Genomic DNA, 16915 nt, shown 5'->3' with positions numbered 1-16915 from the left:
GCATAACAGATTTTCAATGTCATGGTGTACAAGGTCAATTATTACCTCCTCCCTTTACATTCTAATCTAATCCCTGAATTGTAGGGTTCCAGGCAAAATTTACTGATCATTTTCACCCACATCAAAGCTACCTTTACAAATCGCCATCTTTCTTATCATCTTACCACTGGAGGTAATGAATTATATCTCACAGATACTTCTCCTCATAAGCAAAATTGGACATTGCAATGCTTCCAGAAAGATCTTCGCCCACAGTAACAGCAGCATTTGAAGTAATAAATAATACACTTAATGATTATGACAATAAAAAATGCACAGTTCACAATAATTCATGTTTAGGTAACAGCTGTACAGTCTTTCTCTTACATCGTACTTCAGTTGCCAGCAGTACTACCAGTTAAGTTTAACATGCATACATGTCCCCAACACATTCTAGAGTCCTTATTGGTCCTTAATCTATTGCAAGGAATACATCTCAGAGTCACACAAATTCTCTTCTGCTCCCGTATTTTCTTCATCATCGTAATTTTCACTACTGTCTTTCTCTTGATCTCTTCCTGATTTGTCTGATTCATGTGCTGAAAATGAAAAGTATGGAAATTAAATTAAGTATATAAATCATTTCGTCATAGTAAGAGGTCAGTATCAGAATAAAGTGATGAGTAGACATCGAATTTTATGTACCAGATATAGTTAAAATATGCAGTTTAAACCGAAGAAATATGCACTTAAATACGGCACTGAAGAAAAATATGCACTTGAATAATATACCATTAAAATTAATCAAAGATGTCTATTTAATATGCATTGAAATTAATACAGGAAATATTTCAGAGTTCGCACTTTGCAACAAGAATTAATGGCCTCCTCTTCACTTAAGCCTACACACACGTTCATAGCTTGCATTTAACCTGATTCAGAGACAATACATGGCAGAGTGATGATGCAGAATCTATCCTATGTCATTCCTTATGATCTCGCTAACCGAATGTTACTGAAAAGCAATGTGTTAAAATATGTGTGATATGTTCATATTTATCTTAACAATAGTCTGCATCCTTAAGCCTGTATTCCTGTAATATGCCACAACAGCCGAAATATGCAGATACATACATGCACTATAAAACTTCGCATATGGATCTAGAAGAAAGTGAAACATACTTCGGAGTTCGGTCCCACTCTGTATATCATGCGTGAGACCAAACAAAACACGTATTTGCATGCAAGTCCAATGTCTAGTGTACTGTTTGAAGCTGACAAGATTGCAAGTGTTAGCTAAGAAGAGATATAAAAAAGATAATTTTGTGGAAAATTAAGCTGTAGTCTATCAGCAGTTACCATTAGCTCACTACTAACCATGTAGCATCAGTATACTCTCTTTTATTTAACTGAGTTATTCAATAGTGTCTCAATAGGTCTTTCGATATGGCAACATATAATGAAGCAACAACACATTATTGATGAATGTTGCAATGAATGTTTTCTGAACGCACAATAGTCTCATTGTTATCTATAAAGAATGGATGCATTTCAATTTGGCGATCATAACCGCATTCTCCAGAACTCTTTTCAACTCATAACAGTAGACATATAAACGAAGGCTGTGAGACTCTAAAAGCAAATATGCACGAATCATGAAATGTTCATTACCAGGCACGGCTCTGGAGTAACCAAACAGATAATTCGCCAAGTTATTTTTACACAAAATAAAGAATCAGTAATAATAATAACAATAATAATAATAATAATAATAATAATAATAATAATAATATAATAATAATAATAATAATAAATTATTAACATCCTCGATGGTTTCAGTTTTGACAAATTTGCCTATTGATCAGCACTGTGAAATGAGGAATCATATCCATAATTGGAAGTGATATTACACCACCGAGGGTGAGAGGGAACAGTGTGGGGGAAATATGTCACCAAGAAACGAATTTACTTCTGGATCCTACTTCAAACTACTTTACTTCATCATTAAAATAAAACTCGTCTTAATGCAATGAGAATCTTAAGCTTTCTCTGAGTGCATCTGCAATTTTATAAGTTTTTTCAACTCTTTGAACCCGATAAATTTCTTCATGTGCTCTAAAGAAGAATTGTGTTTGAAAAATGCTCGTGTAATGATGTTTAAATCTGCCACGTCATTATAGTTCCATGCACGGGGTCTGGCTATTCAATTCATGAATATTTCACACAAGGCACAATTCACCCAAGAAAATTCATTCAAGAATACTAATCCAAAGATAATTCGCCCAACATATTCCATTCATACCCTCACCCTAGGAACATTCACCCAACAATATACCCATATCCATATCCATGGTAATATGGTAATATTTCTATTTTGCATACAGTTTTAAATTACCACTTGCTCATACATCAGTGCACAGTTTTAAATTTCCAGTTGCTCGGGCGACCAGGGAGAAATTATACAAAGTGAAAAGAATGAGTCCACACCTGCGGAGTAACGGTTAGCGCGTCTGGCCGTGAAACCAGAGGCCCAGGTTCGAATCCCAGTCGGGGCAAGTTACCTGGTTGAGGTTTTTTCCAGGGTTTTTTCTCAACCCTATATGAGCAAATGCTGGGTAACTATTGGTGCTGGAACCTGGACTCATTTCACTGGCATTTCACTTCATTTCATTCAGACACTAAATAACCTGAGATGTTGATACAGCGTCGTAAAATAACCTACCTGGCAGCAAAAGGGTATCTGTCGAATTTGTCGAATACAGGGGGGGGAGTCATTAATCCTTCTCATTGAAGGTTTTAAGGAACCAACCTGGACAAATACCCAATGTCCCATCCCTACCTTTCCATGGTGCAGATATTAGTAAGCATAATTTTACAAGCTGAACTAAAGGGAGGAACTACTCATCAATTAGCACTGGTCAGCTTAATGAGTTAATGACCGAATTTGGTATAATTTTTCTCTATTCAATACCTAATTCCCTCTTTACCCTTTCCTACCCAGTCCTCTGATTGAACTCTTACTTTCTTCAATCCCGATGATATTAGAGCATTCGAGGCTTAGGTGTTCATTTCACTTTCCTTCCTACCCTTTTTACTTTTCTGTTCTAGTGCTGATTTGCTATGGCACTAAAATCGTCCTCCAGTGGCTTAAGGAGGGAAAGCTGGTGATCAACAAGATCTCCCAACTAGGTCTAGTAGATTCGTTGACCAACAGCAGGTGTGGTCCTTCAGACATTCTGGGAGTTGTGTGTGGATGAAGTAGCCACCAAAACGTAAAAATATGGTGTTCACTTAAATCGGCTACAAATTGCCATTTAACCTTATATTGGAGTGCAAGAGGTCAAATGGCTTTAATGTCAAATGCCTGGCATTAGAAAACAACAACAATAAAATAACCTACTCAAAAAAAAAAAAAAAAAGTAATAAAATGATTTTGATCCACAGACGATATCTATACAACTTGCACTCAAGAAATTCTAACAGAACTAAATTGTATTGGGATAGGATAAATAAAATAATCTAGAATTATCTTTATTACATTTAACAGAATTAAACTGTTGCCTAAAACATCAAAAATTTTTGTGCACCATACACCAAAATGTACACAAACCAAACATTATATTTTATTTTTTATTTCATTGGGTTATTTTACGACGCTGTATCAACATCTAGGTTATTTAGCATCTGAATGATATGAAGGTGATAATGCCGGTGAAATGAGTCCGGGGTCCAGCACGAAAGTTACCCAGCATTTGCTCGTATTGGGTTGAGGAAAAACCCCGGAAAAAACCTCAACCAGATAACTTGCCCCGACCGGGATTCGAACCCAGGCCACCTGGTTTCGCGGCCAGACGCGCTGACCGTTACTCCACAGGTGTGGACCCAAACATTATATTAGAAAAGTAAGCTAAATAAGCTAATGTACAGGGACATCATTTTATTTTTACTAACATTTTCAATATTAATCTGGTTATACCTTTGGATTAAAGGTTCAGAACCGGAAACACCATTTGCTACACCCTTCCACGACTGGAGTTCGATGATTCTGGTGTAAAGTACAAACAAATCACTCTACTAGGTATAGGAGGGAAGAAAAGTAGTTTATTCATTTACGTAAACTAGGAAATATCGCAATTTTGAGTTTGATGATTTTCATTAGGTTTTGATTAATCAAAATACAGTATAATATTAACAGTAAGTGTTTTTACTCACGGACTGAGTTATCCATGCAAACGTATTCATTATGCAGTGTATATTATACTGTCTACAGCACATTAGCGTACAATAATAGAGAATGAAGTTTGAATGAAAAATAATCATAATATGGATATTTAAACACATTTTTGAAAATGGTGATCATTCATTTCGATACAGGCTTCAGTTGTTTTGTGCATATTATCGCACTATAGATTATTGCATCTAATTCCAATTACCAGTTTCGTTCTTCATACTTAATAACTCATGTTGAAATGATTCTGTACCTACTCTATAAAACAGTACCTTACGTACTGTAAATTCAATCTTCACTTCTGCCCAACCCGCACAGATAAAATTACTCAGACATTCTATCTACTGTCCCTCCAAGTGATTATGTCGCAGGATCGTAGAAAGGGGGGGAAATGACGTGCCAATTATTTAACGAGGCCCTTTTATTTAAGTTACCGTATTTTAAACAGTTGTATACTATTACGTAGACGTCCAATTAATTCCTAACAGAAATTAATGTTTTCAGAAAAGAGCTAAAAAAGCCCAGCCACTTGTCTTTACAGTGGAGCGAGCAGAAGCAGGTGGGGGAAATTGGGATGCGACGTAGGCAAACAGACGACAGTACCTGTGCGAAAATATGATTCAATATTGGAAGTTTTCGTCATTGGAAAACGCGAACATATTTCTGGAATGCACTATACTCACTAACTCAGTACTGCTTACTATATGCGGCCCTGGTTCTGTGTGGAGAACAGTTGGAACTTCGTTAGTAAAAGGGATGGGAGTGAAGTCCATTCAAAAACTCAGGTGCAATAAAAATTTAAGTAAAAATAAAATGATGTCCCTGTACAAGAAAACCAAATTGCATGAAACGGGCTATTACTACAGTGCTGGATGCTAATGTTGTATAGGTTTTAAAGGCTATTGATCACAATCATCCACCATCGCTAGAAGAACTGGAAGATCTAAGGCGTTGTATTAGGCTAAAGAGAGCTGCAGAGAATGAGCCTATATGGGTCCAGTGCAAATTATCAAACATAAGCTGGAGACAGTTCCATCAGGAGTGCTTCCGTTCCTTCCTTTATGTGAGTCACTAAAAATGAACATGAATAAAAGTCAGAGAAAATTTCCCTCAAACCCAAAGACAGTTTTGATGACCACAACAATGATGATAAAGACGATTTTGATCAAATAATAACACTTGCTTTGAAATCCCATCTATGAAAGCTGTCCTGTTCTGCAACCTGGTATATAGATGGGACATTCCATACAGCTCCAGACATATTTACATAAATATTATAAATTTGGAACAGTTTTCTTTGGTTGAACTTTCTTTTGGATTAATAATTTTGGGCAAATTATCCAATGGACGACTGTTCCGAGGATGAAAATGCTCTTGGACGAAAATTCCCTGGATGAACTGGCACCAAACCCCTTTCTGACGCCAATTAGTAAACATGACCAACAATAAAGCTTTTTGAAATAATTACCTTCACACAGCTATGCATGTTCCTCATACCAACAAGGTTTAAATTTTCTAGTGAAAGTTTGAGAACTTGCGATTATCACAAACTTTCTTCAAAGAAAGTACCACTATTGCGTTTTGGTCTTCCAATGTTTAACACACCACTTTATCATAGAGAAAACTGCGTCTGGAGTAAGGAACACACTATATCATCAGTTGGATTCATTATAATTCACGAAATAACTATAATCTTATGAACAACCACAAAATGCACAATAACAATTATAACCACAGAAATACCAGGTGGTAACATTAAAAACCCTGCTATAACTGGTGAACTGACGCCAAAATTGAAATAGCACGCATGCAAATACATTTCACTTCAAACATATGAAGAAAACTGAAGAAATTCCAGTGTTAGGTTGAGAACACTACCTGACATTAAAAAGATGGCTAACACCCTAGATCATATATATACCCAGATTGCTCCGCGTTATAGGTTTTGAAGTTAACAACTTTTGTCAGGTTTACTATGCTGCCATCTAGTTGTTACATTAGGAGTCACGTCATAACTTCCAATTGAATTGCATTAACGACTGTACTGCCATCTCGTGTTTGTTTATGGCAGACGGGTGGCGATCCTAGTGGTTGTTCTCTTCAAAGTGCAAACGATTTTAACAAAGGAACGAGCAATCTATATGTGATCTGGGCTAACACCTAACAAGTCAGTTATAGTTGAATTGTCATGGCAACCAACTTACTTCCTCATCCCTCTCTCTGGCTGTGCATATTGCTCTTGGATACGGCAGGTCTCACACTCTGAAAATGCATCATAGCCTGCAGGTAGCCTACCGATAAGTATATAAGTTTCTTAAACAGCTAATTGCATGTCAATAAAGATGCAAGAAAATAGGTTTTCGATAAGTGTTAATGGACAAAGACAATACAAAATTACAAATTATAATTTATTATAAATCACAAATGTTTTAACTTTTAATATATATATATATATATATATATATATATATATATATATATATAAATCAGTCCCCTAACTGTCCATTGTGCAACTCAAACCAAGAAATGGATTCGGAACACCTCAAAATCTGTGCTTCAGTGGCTGGTCATGATAATATCTTTGAAAAATATTGGAGTGCAAAAGGTCAAATGACTTTATTGTCAAACGCCTGGCATTAGAAAACAACAACAATATATATATATATATATATACATATATGAAATAGGTGATTCAGCAATTCAAAAGTATCCGTATCAATGGATCAACCACTACTGTTTATTACTGAGAATTTATTAATAAACTGCTTATTTGTTCTCAAATATTATAACAATCTTTGAATCCTACTCAAAATGATTACCCTCAAATTACTAATAAATTTTCAAAATTGCAAGGGTGCACTGTCTATCTATGCATCTTAAATTTATAAGATAACACTACCTCTTACTGTAACAATATTGCAATTAATAACTGAACTCAACTGAAAACAGCAGAAGTTAATGAATTACACAAAGATTTTAATTCAGTTTCTGTCACAATATTGCAATTAATAACTGAATTCAACTGAAAACAGAAGAAGTTAATGAATTACACAAAGTTTTTTAATTCAATTTCAAGTCAAGTGCCCACCATTAGTAAAAAAAAATGCATTTAATTTATTTCACTCTCAATTATTATATTAAATTATGTTTTTTTTTTTTTATTTAATGATGCTCGCAACTGCCGAGGTTATATCAGCATCATTGATGTGCTGGAATTTTGTCCCACAGGAGTTCTTTTACATGCAGTAAATCTATTGACATGAGCCTGTCACATTTAAGCACACTTAAATGCCAATGACCTGGACCAGGATCGAATCTTCAACCTCAGGCACAAAAGACCAGCACAGTGTCACCCAGGTCGACCTCAATTATATTCACAATCCTTATAAATTAGAGCCAATTACAAATATCTGCTATCACAATAACACCCAATGGAGAGCATAAATGTTTCACAGGGATTCTATGAATTCTGTGCCACTTTTACCTTGCCAGACTAATCCGAAAGACTTCAAATGGAAACCTCTGTAGTAACTTGATACGTAACAATGGATTTGGCCTGTAACAGATTTTTACTGCAAACTTTTTGATTGTGATTATAGTATAAAGAGAAATATGAGCATGGCTGCTGAGAGAAAAGTTCTATAGTCCCTAAAACACAGTACACCTTAGATTAACATACCTTCATTATCCTGCATTAGAACATTTGTGACAAGTTTGCTGATGATTTCTCGACATCTATCATCTATACCACTTGGCATCCATCCTAGTCGTTCATGACATTTGCCTCCAGGTGGAGGACAGGGAATCTTCTCTAGCATCTCTTGAATTTCTGGTACATCTATATCACAGTACTGAAACAAAATGTGAACAATTTCAGAGTGTCTCATGAACATCTTTGTAAATTAAGTGAAAATAATATAAAAGCAAGAAAACCATATTGCAAATTAGCATACAGCTTTTAATTCCTTCCCATGAATATCAATGAAGTAAATGGCTGGAACTTTCAATCACATATTGGCACAGTCCATATAATTCAATAAGCAGAAATCTCAATTACTTTATTCTCATAAAGAATACATTTGAAAAGCAGTGAAATGTCTTCGATGATTCTGCGATTATAATTTGTTTTATATTCTGTACAATATACAATTTTGTCTGTTCTCTTTACAAACATATTTGTGATGGGATTTTATTCGCACAGAACATTATTTTGTTACAGTAATGTGATTTCTTGTTATTATTATTTTTGTTAATCTCTTTCAAATAAGTGAACAGCATCTGGTTCTCTTTGTAGAAGAAATCTTTATCTTAGTAAACTTAGTCGTCTATATACATAGGTTGTCTTTATGTCCTGGCTGAGAAAATCCACAGTCTTGTTTAGACTGTCATATTAGAATGAAAACCAATAGTAGAAAGATTTCATACTGTGAACATTATTAATAATTACCATATCTACGCTAATACTCTGCATATATTTTTTCGGAATTTAGAAAAAAAAAAAAAAAAAAAAAGATGCCCGCATTATTTGAAATAAAGTTGGTACCACTACCACTTCACCTCAAACACTGGCGCGCGCGCGCACACACACACACACACACACACACGAGATTCTTCCGAGTCTGCAATCCCAACTATTCTTTTAAATTGTCAATGAATGACTCATAGGACTTTTCCCTTCGCAAATCATGGGTAGAACAAAAACGTTCTACATCTCTCGCTTAGATGTGAGACATTGGATTGTCTCTTTCTGATTGGCTGGAACCATTCATCATGATTTCCATTAGTCTACAAAATTATCCAAAATAGTGTTTCCTAATTTGCTATTGTAGGTAGAGTCCCGGATGCTTCTACAACAGCAGGTGAAGGTTATGACGAGTTTCTTAAAACAAATTCACATTTTATTTAGTTTATTAGTACAACATCATTATGTAGGATTAATTTCTTGTAAATAAAACACAAATTGCAGCCATTTTTTTTATTAACTTTCGGTAAGTACTTCCGACTGGATACATAGCGACACATCTTACACTTGTCATTTCTACCATCTGTAATAAAAAAATATTGAAGACTGTTTCAAACTCCACCAAACAAAAGGAAATTTTTAACTTAATGTCGATTCATTGACATTTTATATACATTTTAGTTATTTTATGTAAACAATTTAATGAAGATGTGTTGATTCATGCAATAATTTTGATCCCTTTAGAGATATAGTTAATTTTTTTGTGCTCTACATTTAAATATATTATATGCAATATATACGTATTTTACATATAAACCCATCATACCTGATAGAACATCTGCCTAGAAGGAGGAATGGTTCCAGGATGAAAGATGTAGATATTGTCACCAATTACATTTTCATCATTTTCTTTATCCTTCACTTTTTCAGGTTGCAAATTTTCCTTCGTAATAACTGCTGTTTTAGGACGGCATGATGGGCTTGATTTATAGGGCAAAAGATAGTTGCAATAACTTCTTTTGGCTTTTACCTTTGTTTTCAAACCACCTGGAAAACGAAAAAAAAGGAACTGTTATGGCAGCAACTTTTATTAGTCTGTGCTTGGTGAAGAAATGATATACAATAGAGACTGGAAACACGAGAATAGGCAAGATTTATGAATAGTGTTCATGATTTTTTCCATTAGTGATAAATGCGAAATGTCTCCCATACATGAAGTATTTTAGTATTTTCGTTTTTTTCACAAGCTCTAAATCGATGTTATAGTACTTTAGAATTTGTGACAAAATGCTAACACTGTTTCTAAATGCAATATGTTTGTTTTGCTTCAATTTTTTTTAATAAATGCGAATTAAATTGTAAAAAAAATAATACTTTTCATAAACTTGTAGTCTTGTGTCATAAAAGAATTATTTATATTCAATTTCTGTATATACTACACTTGGAAATTGTACCACAAGGGTTGCTGGTATAGAATAGAAACAGTTCCCAAGGCCACACATACCGAACAATTGACAATCACTAGGGATAAGATTATTTTGTATGTCAGAGTTACTTGAAATGCCTGGAAATTATGTTTAAAAATTACCATTTTTTAATTTATGACTAAGTGATGTAATAAAACGTAGATTCAAATCTGGAATTATTGCTTATATAACGACAACACAGGAAAATTTGCATAAAAGTTATCATTTTTATTAACACACCAGAGGCTTATGCAAGGGGCGTAGGTCACTGGGTTTGAACCCCCCCATCCTTGAACTTACAAAAAAAATACATATTTAGATTTGAATATTGTTTTATCAGTAATCGTTTTCTCTTCTCTAATTTTTCACTATCAGAGTAACAAAAAATACATCAACATAAGCATAGTCCTTCTACCCCTCCTTCAATATAATTCCTGTGCTTGGTGCTGTGTCACATTCGAATTATAACAATGCTATCTTTATTATAGAGAGATCTACCACCTAGTACCAACCTTGTAATAAAATGAAGCCTACACAATATCAAATTTAACTTGTTGTGAAACATATTGAAAAGGTTGTGTTAAATATTGTGCAATGTTGATTTTAAACTCGTTTTAAGAGTGATATTCGTCCGTTCGTTAGAGTTCTGACATAATTCCTGTGCTTGGTGCTGTGTCACATTCGAATTATAACAATGCTATCTTTATTATAGAGAGATCTACCGCCTAGTACCAACCTTGTAATAAAATGAAGCCTACACAATATCAAATTTAACTTGTTGTGAAACATATTGAAAAGGTTGTGTTAAATATTGTGCAATGTTGATTTTAAACTCGTTTTAAGAGTGATATTCGTCCGTTCGTTAGAGTTCTGACATAATTCCTGTGCTTGGTGCTGTGTCACATTCGAATTATAACAATGCTATCTTTATTATAGAGAGATCTACCGCCTAGTACCAACCTTGTAATAAAATGAAGCCTACACAATATCAAATTTAACTTGTTGTGAAACATATTGAAAAGGTTGTGTTAAATATTGTGCAATGTTGATTTTAAACTCGTTTTAAGAGTGATATTCGTCCGTTCGTTAGAGTTCTGACTTTATTGTGAAATGTTTGTTTAACGTTTTGTGCATTTGCCAATTCATATTTTAATAATAATAATAATAATAATAATATACAACACTTAAAATATCAACAATGTAAATTGTAAACAATTTTAATAATGAACCCTCCTCCAACAAAATTCTGCTTATGCCACTGTAAACATATCAAAAGATTACTAAAAATTTACGCAATAAATGATACTTATTCCTGTAATAGACTAGTGTTGTTATCCATTCCTCTTATAGTTGGCTTTACAAGTACAGTAAAATTCTTCGTATCCCGCACCCAAATAACCAGCTATACCAAAACAATGGCACTTTCGGCTAGGCCAAAAAAAAGTCATTCATGCAAAAGGAAACAGTCGAAGATGTGAGTGGTTTTTGTGGATTGCATATGTCCCATATTGTTTACTCTTTATATTGTTCACATATGAAAACATAGACAGAAAACCCCGCTATGTCCCTGGAGATCAGTAAGCTGTCACTTGAGCCTTGCAAACAATTCGCAGAGACAATATCTTTAAATTTACTACTTGAACTTGTCTGTTCAAAGGAGTGTTGGACGAGTTTAAATAGGATAGTGTGAAATTCTCTGTTCCTTCATCAAGTAAAAGTTTAATTCGAGTGATAGCAATAGTATAATATAAACAAGCAGACATTAGAGATATATTAAGAGATTCAGATCGTTGAGTGCTACTACAACTTCACATCACATTAGTCGCTATTTAAAATTGTCATAAGGTTACGAAAATGTTTAGTATTTTTTACACTACTATGCATTACAATAAATTTAGAACTGATGATGTACACTACCGTATTTAGTACTAAAAATAAACATTGTACATATTTCAACACTTTATTTTTAAATATCTACATATATGAAAATTACTAAATTTAAACATGGAAAAAAAATATTTTTGCAGTACAGTATGTCTTTACATAACTTATAAATGTATTTTCCAATTATCCAGCAAAATCAGTTATCTGGCACTGACTTTGTCCCACAGTTGCTGGATACGAGGAATTCTACTGTATAAGCAGATTTGGAACAGACTTTGTAGACAGGCAGTTGACCAATAGGGACACCTAAACCCCATATGAGGAATCTGTGAAGTATGGTTGTGCATAACATCACTCGGGAGAGGGTGTCTGACAGCACCTACTTTCTTTACTCTCTCCAAGACGTGTTGTGTTCCCCCTCCCACGCAATTCCTTTCATGCCCTGACTATTCATTTAACCAGCCATCTATAACGCTTCTTATGCAGAAGGCTTGTTTTCTCATTACCATTTCACAGATTCTGCATACGGGGTTCAGTGAGCAGTAGGGTGGTCCTTAGCCATATAGGTGGATTTTTATTGTTCGTAAAAATTTAAAGACATCCCCTAGAATTGTTACACTTATTGAGAAAATAATTCCCTGAAAAAATAGGAGGTATTGGGTAATAAGAAGATGTGGCACATCTGAATTTAAGTTTTAAATATTTCCTTAAGTTTCTATATACAACCGTATGTGAATTATTTATAACTTTTTTTTGTGTTATCCTCCACCATTAATGCTTCTATTGTTCTCAAAAGTCTTTAAATGAAGTTGATTTCTTCACATCTAAATATTGGTGCTGATATTTGAACACAGTTCGCAAAATAAAATGTTTTTCTTTTTCTTTTGTTGTTAGCATATTGTTGTAGCTTCACTCCCGGTTCTGCTGCACCATTTACAGTTCTTTAAAATATTTTGCAATATGTAGCCCCTCCTGGGAAAGCTTGTTACTTTCCCATTCTGATGGATGTGTTTCCAAGAAGTCAGGATTTATTAAAACCATTCAAAAAATCTTCTTGAATCTTGAGAAATACAGTTTTCAATTCCTTTTCCTAAATATTGATCTTAGAACTTCAGCTCAGCTGATAACTTTTTGATATTTCTCTCTAGAATTTCTCACAATTTCATAGCATCAGTATTTTAGTTTCAATTAAAATGTATTTATTTTAGACCAACTTTCCTGCAATTTCTTGAAAATTCGAATAACTGTTTCAAAGATATGATGCCTGCATGGTAAATAGAGAATGTCACTCCCTTATTTCTGTCCAAGTAACACACAAGAACCTTGAAAACGACCTGTGTTGACTGTTGCTGTATCAAAATAGAGTGCTTGCACTTTTCCAGTCATTTTTCACTCTTCTAGCAATGGATACACTGCATCAGTTTGGTGCTGTCCAATACCCGAAGCAATTACAGGTATCCCTGTCGTTTCATTGCACCAGAAGTTAAGATCATTGAAAGTCCATCTATTTGGATCTATTTGGTACTTACCAATATCAGCCAGAAGCATTTTTCCATCCCAATGAACGCTGATCGAATCTAAGCCAAGTTCAATGAATTCTTTCAAGAGCTTTGTACTTATTTCACTTCAGAAACACTTGCGACATCATGATATAGAAGTGCGGTGTATAATAACATCACTCAAGTCATGACCTAAGGCTTCTCTTTTGCAGACAATATTTTCACACTCACTTTGCACTCATCAAGTGTTTTGGTGTGATTACTTGTATTTTAGCTCATTTAGGTCCTTGTGAAGCAAAGCAGTCATCTGTTAGACTTTACTGTTGCTTGGACCAGGTTCTCCAACTTGAATCGAATCATTTTCTGTGAATGGATTCATTATGTTCTCTTCCCTCTGGAAATAAAAATCGGTGTATATCAGAAATATTTACTATTTATTCAGTTATTTTAAAGACTTTGTGAACAAATTAGGTGTTGTTGTTTTCTAATGCCAGGCATTTGACAATAAAGTCATTTGACCTCTTGCACTCCAATATTTTTCAAAGATATTATCATGGCCAGCCACTGAAGCAAAGATTTTGAGGTGTTCCAAATCCATTTCTTGGTTTGAGTTGCACAATGGGCAGTTAGGGGACTGATATATTCCAATTCTATGCAGGTGTTTGGCCAAACAATCATGGCCTGTTGCCAATCTAAATGCTGCTACAGACAATTTGCATGGTAAATCGGGAATTAGCTGTGGATTTTGATGCAGAGAGTTCCATTTTTTCCCTTGAGATTGTGTTATCAAATTTTGTTTGTTGAAGTCTAAGTATGTAGATTTAATAAATCTTTTCACAGAGTAATACGTAGATTTAGTAACAGGTCTGTAAGTAGAAGTGCTGCCCTTCTTTGCTAAAGCATCCGCATTCTCGTTTCCCAGGATTCCACAATGGGATGGTATCCATTGGAGTACAATTCTTTTATTGAGTGATATTAATTGAGAGAGCATTTTAGTTATTTCTGCTGTTTGAGATGAAGGTGTGTGTTTAGAGACTATTGATAGAATAGCTGCTTTGGAGTCTGACAATATAACTGCATTTTTAAATTTATTGATGTGGCATAGAAGATTCCTGAGACTTTCACTTATTGCAATGATTTCTCCATCAAAACTTGTTGTTCCATACCCAAGAGATCTATAAAGTGAGAAGAGACAGCACGTAACACCTGCACTGGCACCTTGTTCTCTGGAGATCAAGGATCCGTCAGTGTATAAATGAAGCCAGTTTTGTGGAGGGTACCTAATATTAATTGTCTCTAAAGACAATTGTTTTAGTATTTCAGTGTTTACTTCTGATTTTAGTATTTCTTCTGTTAAATTTAGATTATATTCTATATTTAATAGAGTTAAAGGTTTTGGTTTAATTTGTAGGTTTTCTCTTAAATTCGGGATATTGATTTTCTGTTTTAATTCTTGAACAATGGATATGAAACTTTTTTGAGTTTTCAATCTACAGAGAGGACTGTATGAATGCCAATTGTTTCCTGGTAATCTAATAAGTTTTTCATATTGAATCAGTGCTTTTTCTTCTATTGTCATTTTGATGCTGTTAATATTAGTGAGGAATCTCATAGAATCTATTGGAGTCTGAGAGCTTGGTTTTGAACATATTCTATTTCGTTTATGAATTTCTCCGCACAAATTAGGTGTAAGTTCAAGTTAATGTGATATAAACTTAATTCTGTAATATTCACTATATTCAACAGTAAGCATAGTGCACCGTAACAGCTTTTATTATTTGTGTTAGTTGCGCTATGAATGTAATTATTATCACTATTAATAATAAATATTGTGCATTATAGCTGACACTGAATTAACAATATTTTAATTTTTAAGACTTTGCAGTAAAAGTTACCTTGCAGTGATATTTTACTGAGCCACAGTGACCGCCTGGATTCTTTCTGTTGCTGATGTAGGTCACATTTTATCTCTCTTTCCATCAATATGCAATCTATTCCTATTATTGGGCTTGATCTATCTTTCTTTCTTCCTTCCTTCGGTTTAGAGGAAATTTACGATCTTCTTCAATGGTGATCATTTGAAGGGGATCAGCACATGTAATATAGAAGAGATTATCTAGTTTTTCCAGAAATACCTGCTCTCATTGTTCTTGAAGTTAAGATCTGCGTTTAGAACTCTTTTGTAGCACTTTCCACTCTTTATAATATAAAGTTTATACAATGCCTCTCAGTTTTTCGACAGTGTGTTGAAACTTTCTCGTAGGAATTCGTACTTCCTCCCAAAATATTTCCACTTCTTTCATAACCAGATGAACATTAGAACGTAAGTTCAGTTTTACTTTACGAATATTGTAGAACAACACTTTTGAAACCTGACCATTAAAAGACAATTTTGCACCAACTACTTGTCTCTCAACATCTCCTAAGAGAAATAACGAATCAGACTATTGTTTTCATTTTCTATTATTTTTCGATCACAAACACTACACTGTATCAATCTCCATCACCATTTTAGCAGTACAACAGTGTAACTACGCAATACCAAATACATATTTGCCACAATCGGCACTTGGCAGGTAGGAGTCTCCCACTCGAAACTATCGACAAGCGTTCTCTCCAGCTAATCTCACTCATCTAAATATGCCTTTTTCCAGTCGAGTAAACAGGAAATCTCTATCTAATGTTTTTTAGAATCCAGATAATTTAATTGTCACCTTCCATTCAGACACACACCACAAACAATCCTACGTCATAAATTCAACCTCTAATAAAACTCTCTATTGGGGAAAAGTGTGCCGCTGCCATCTTAAGAAAAGATGTGCCACCACTTCAAACTTCGTATGATTTTTATTTGGACCATATGTAATGACTTTATGAGGTGTCCCAAAGAAAATTCGAAAGTTCAAAATTAAAGACCATCCTAGTGAGCAGTGTGTTATAAGACTGCTTCCAGCATTTTATATTTTTCATCATGTAGTGTAACTCATAATTTTCATTAACAACTTTTTACCGTAAATTTAAAGATATGATGGAAAAGTATGATGTCACTGATGATGTCACAAGGTAGTTATCATAGTTGTTATGCACTGCCATGTTTTTTTTTTTTTTTTTTTTTTCACATTCACGATAATTATAGAATATAATGTTAATGCAATTAAAATAAGTATATATATATATATATATATATATATATATATAATATTTAGTACTCACCATTACCTTTTTGACAGATTTCCAAAGTCTTTCAAAGTTTTGTATGTGCACTGTACGATCATCACTTTTCACAAATTATATCGAGTCATTAACAAAGTCATGGATGTATCCTTCATTCTGTAAATCTTGATATGATTTCCACCTGTCTGTATATATCTTAGTACCAGGTAGAATGAAATGTTTT

General features: G+C 34.1%; 1 protein-coding gene across 11 annotated transcripts in view; it reads right to left on the bottom strand.

Moving 5' to 3' along the window:
- Nucleotides 1-318: 318 nt before the first annotated feature.
- The window catches only part of l(2)37Cd (general transcription factor IIIC subunit l(2)37Cd), a 126391-nt gene continuing 109794 nt past the window's right edge, over nucleotides 319-16915 (bottom strand). For 10 of the 11 annotated variants that reach the window (XM_069843191.1, XM_069843193.1, XM_069843188.1 and 7 more), the window contains 3 exons: nucleotides 9496-9716; nucleotides 7887-8058; nucleotides 319-578 (listed from right to left, as the gene is read on the bottom strand). In XM_069843191.1, the coding sequence (XP_069699292.1) occupies nucleotides 457-578; nucleotides 7887-8058; nucleotides 9496-9716 (515 nt within the window). In that variant the 3' untranslated portion in view covers nucleotides 319-456. Of the gene's footprint in view, nucleotides 579-6411; nucleotides 6470-7886; nucleotides 8059-9495; nucleotides 9717-16915 lie in introns of all 11 variants that reach the window. The other variant, XM_069843194.1, reaches the window with a different exon arrangement.

This window comes from Periplaneta americana, chromosome 13, assembly GCF_040183065.1.
Source record: "Periplaneta americana isolate PAMFEO1 chromosome 13, P.americana_PAMFEO1_priV1, whole genome shotgun sequence".
Classification (NCBI taxonomy): Eukaryota; Metazoa; Arthropoda; class Insecta; order Blattodea; family Blattidae; genus Periplaneta; species Periplaneta americana.
Note: the sequence above shows the minus strand (reverse complement) of the source record. Positions and strands in the feature narration are given on the sequence as shown.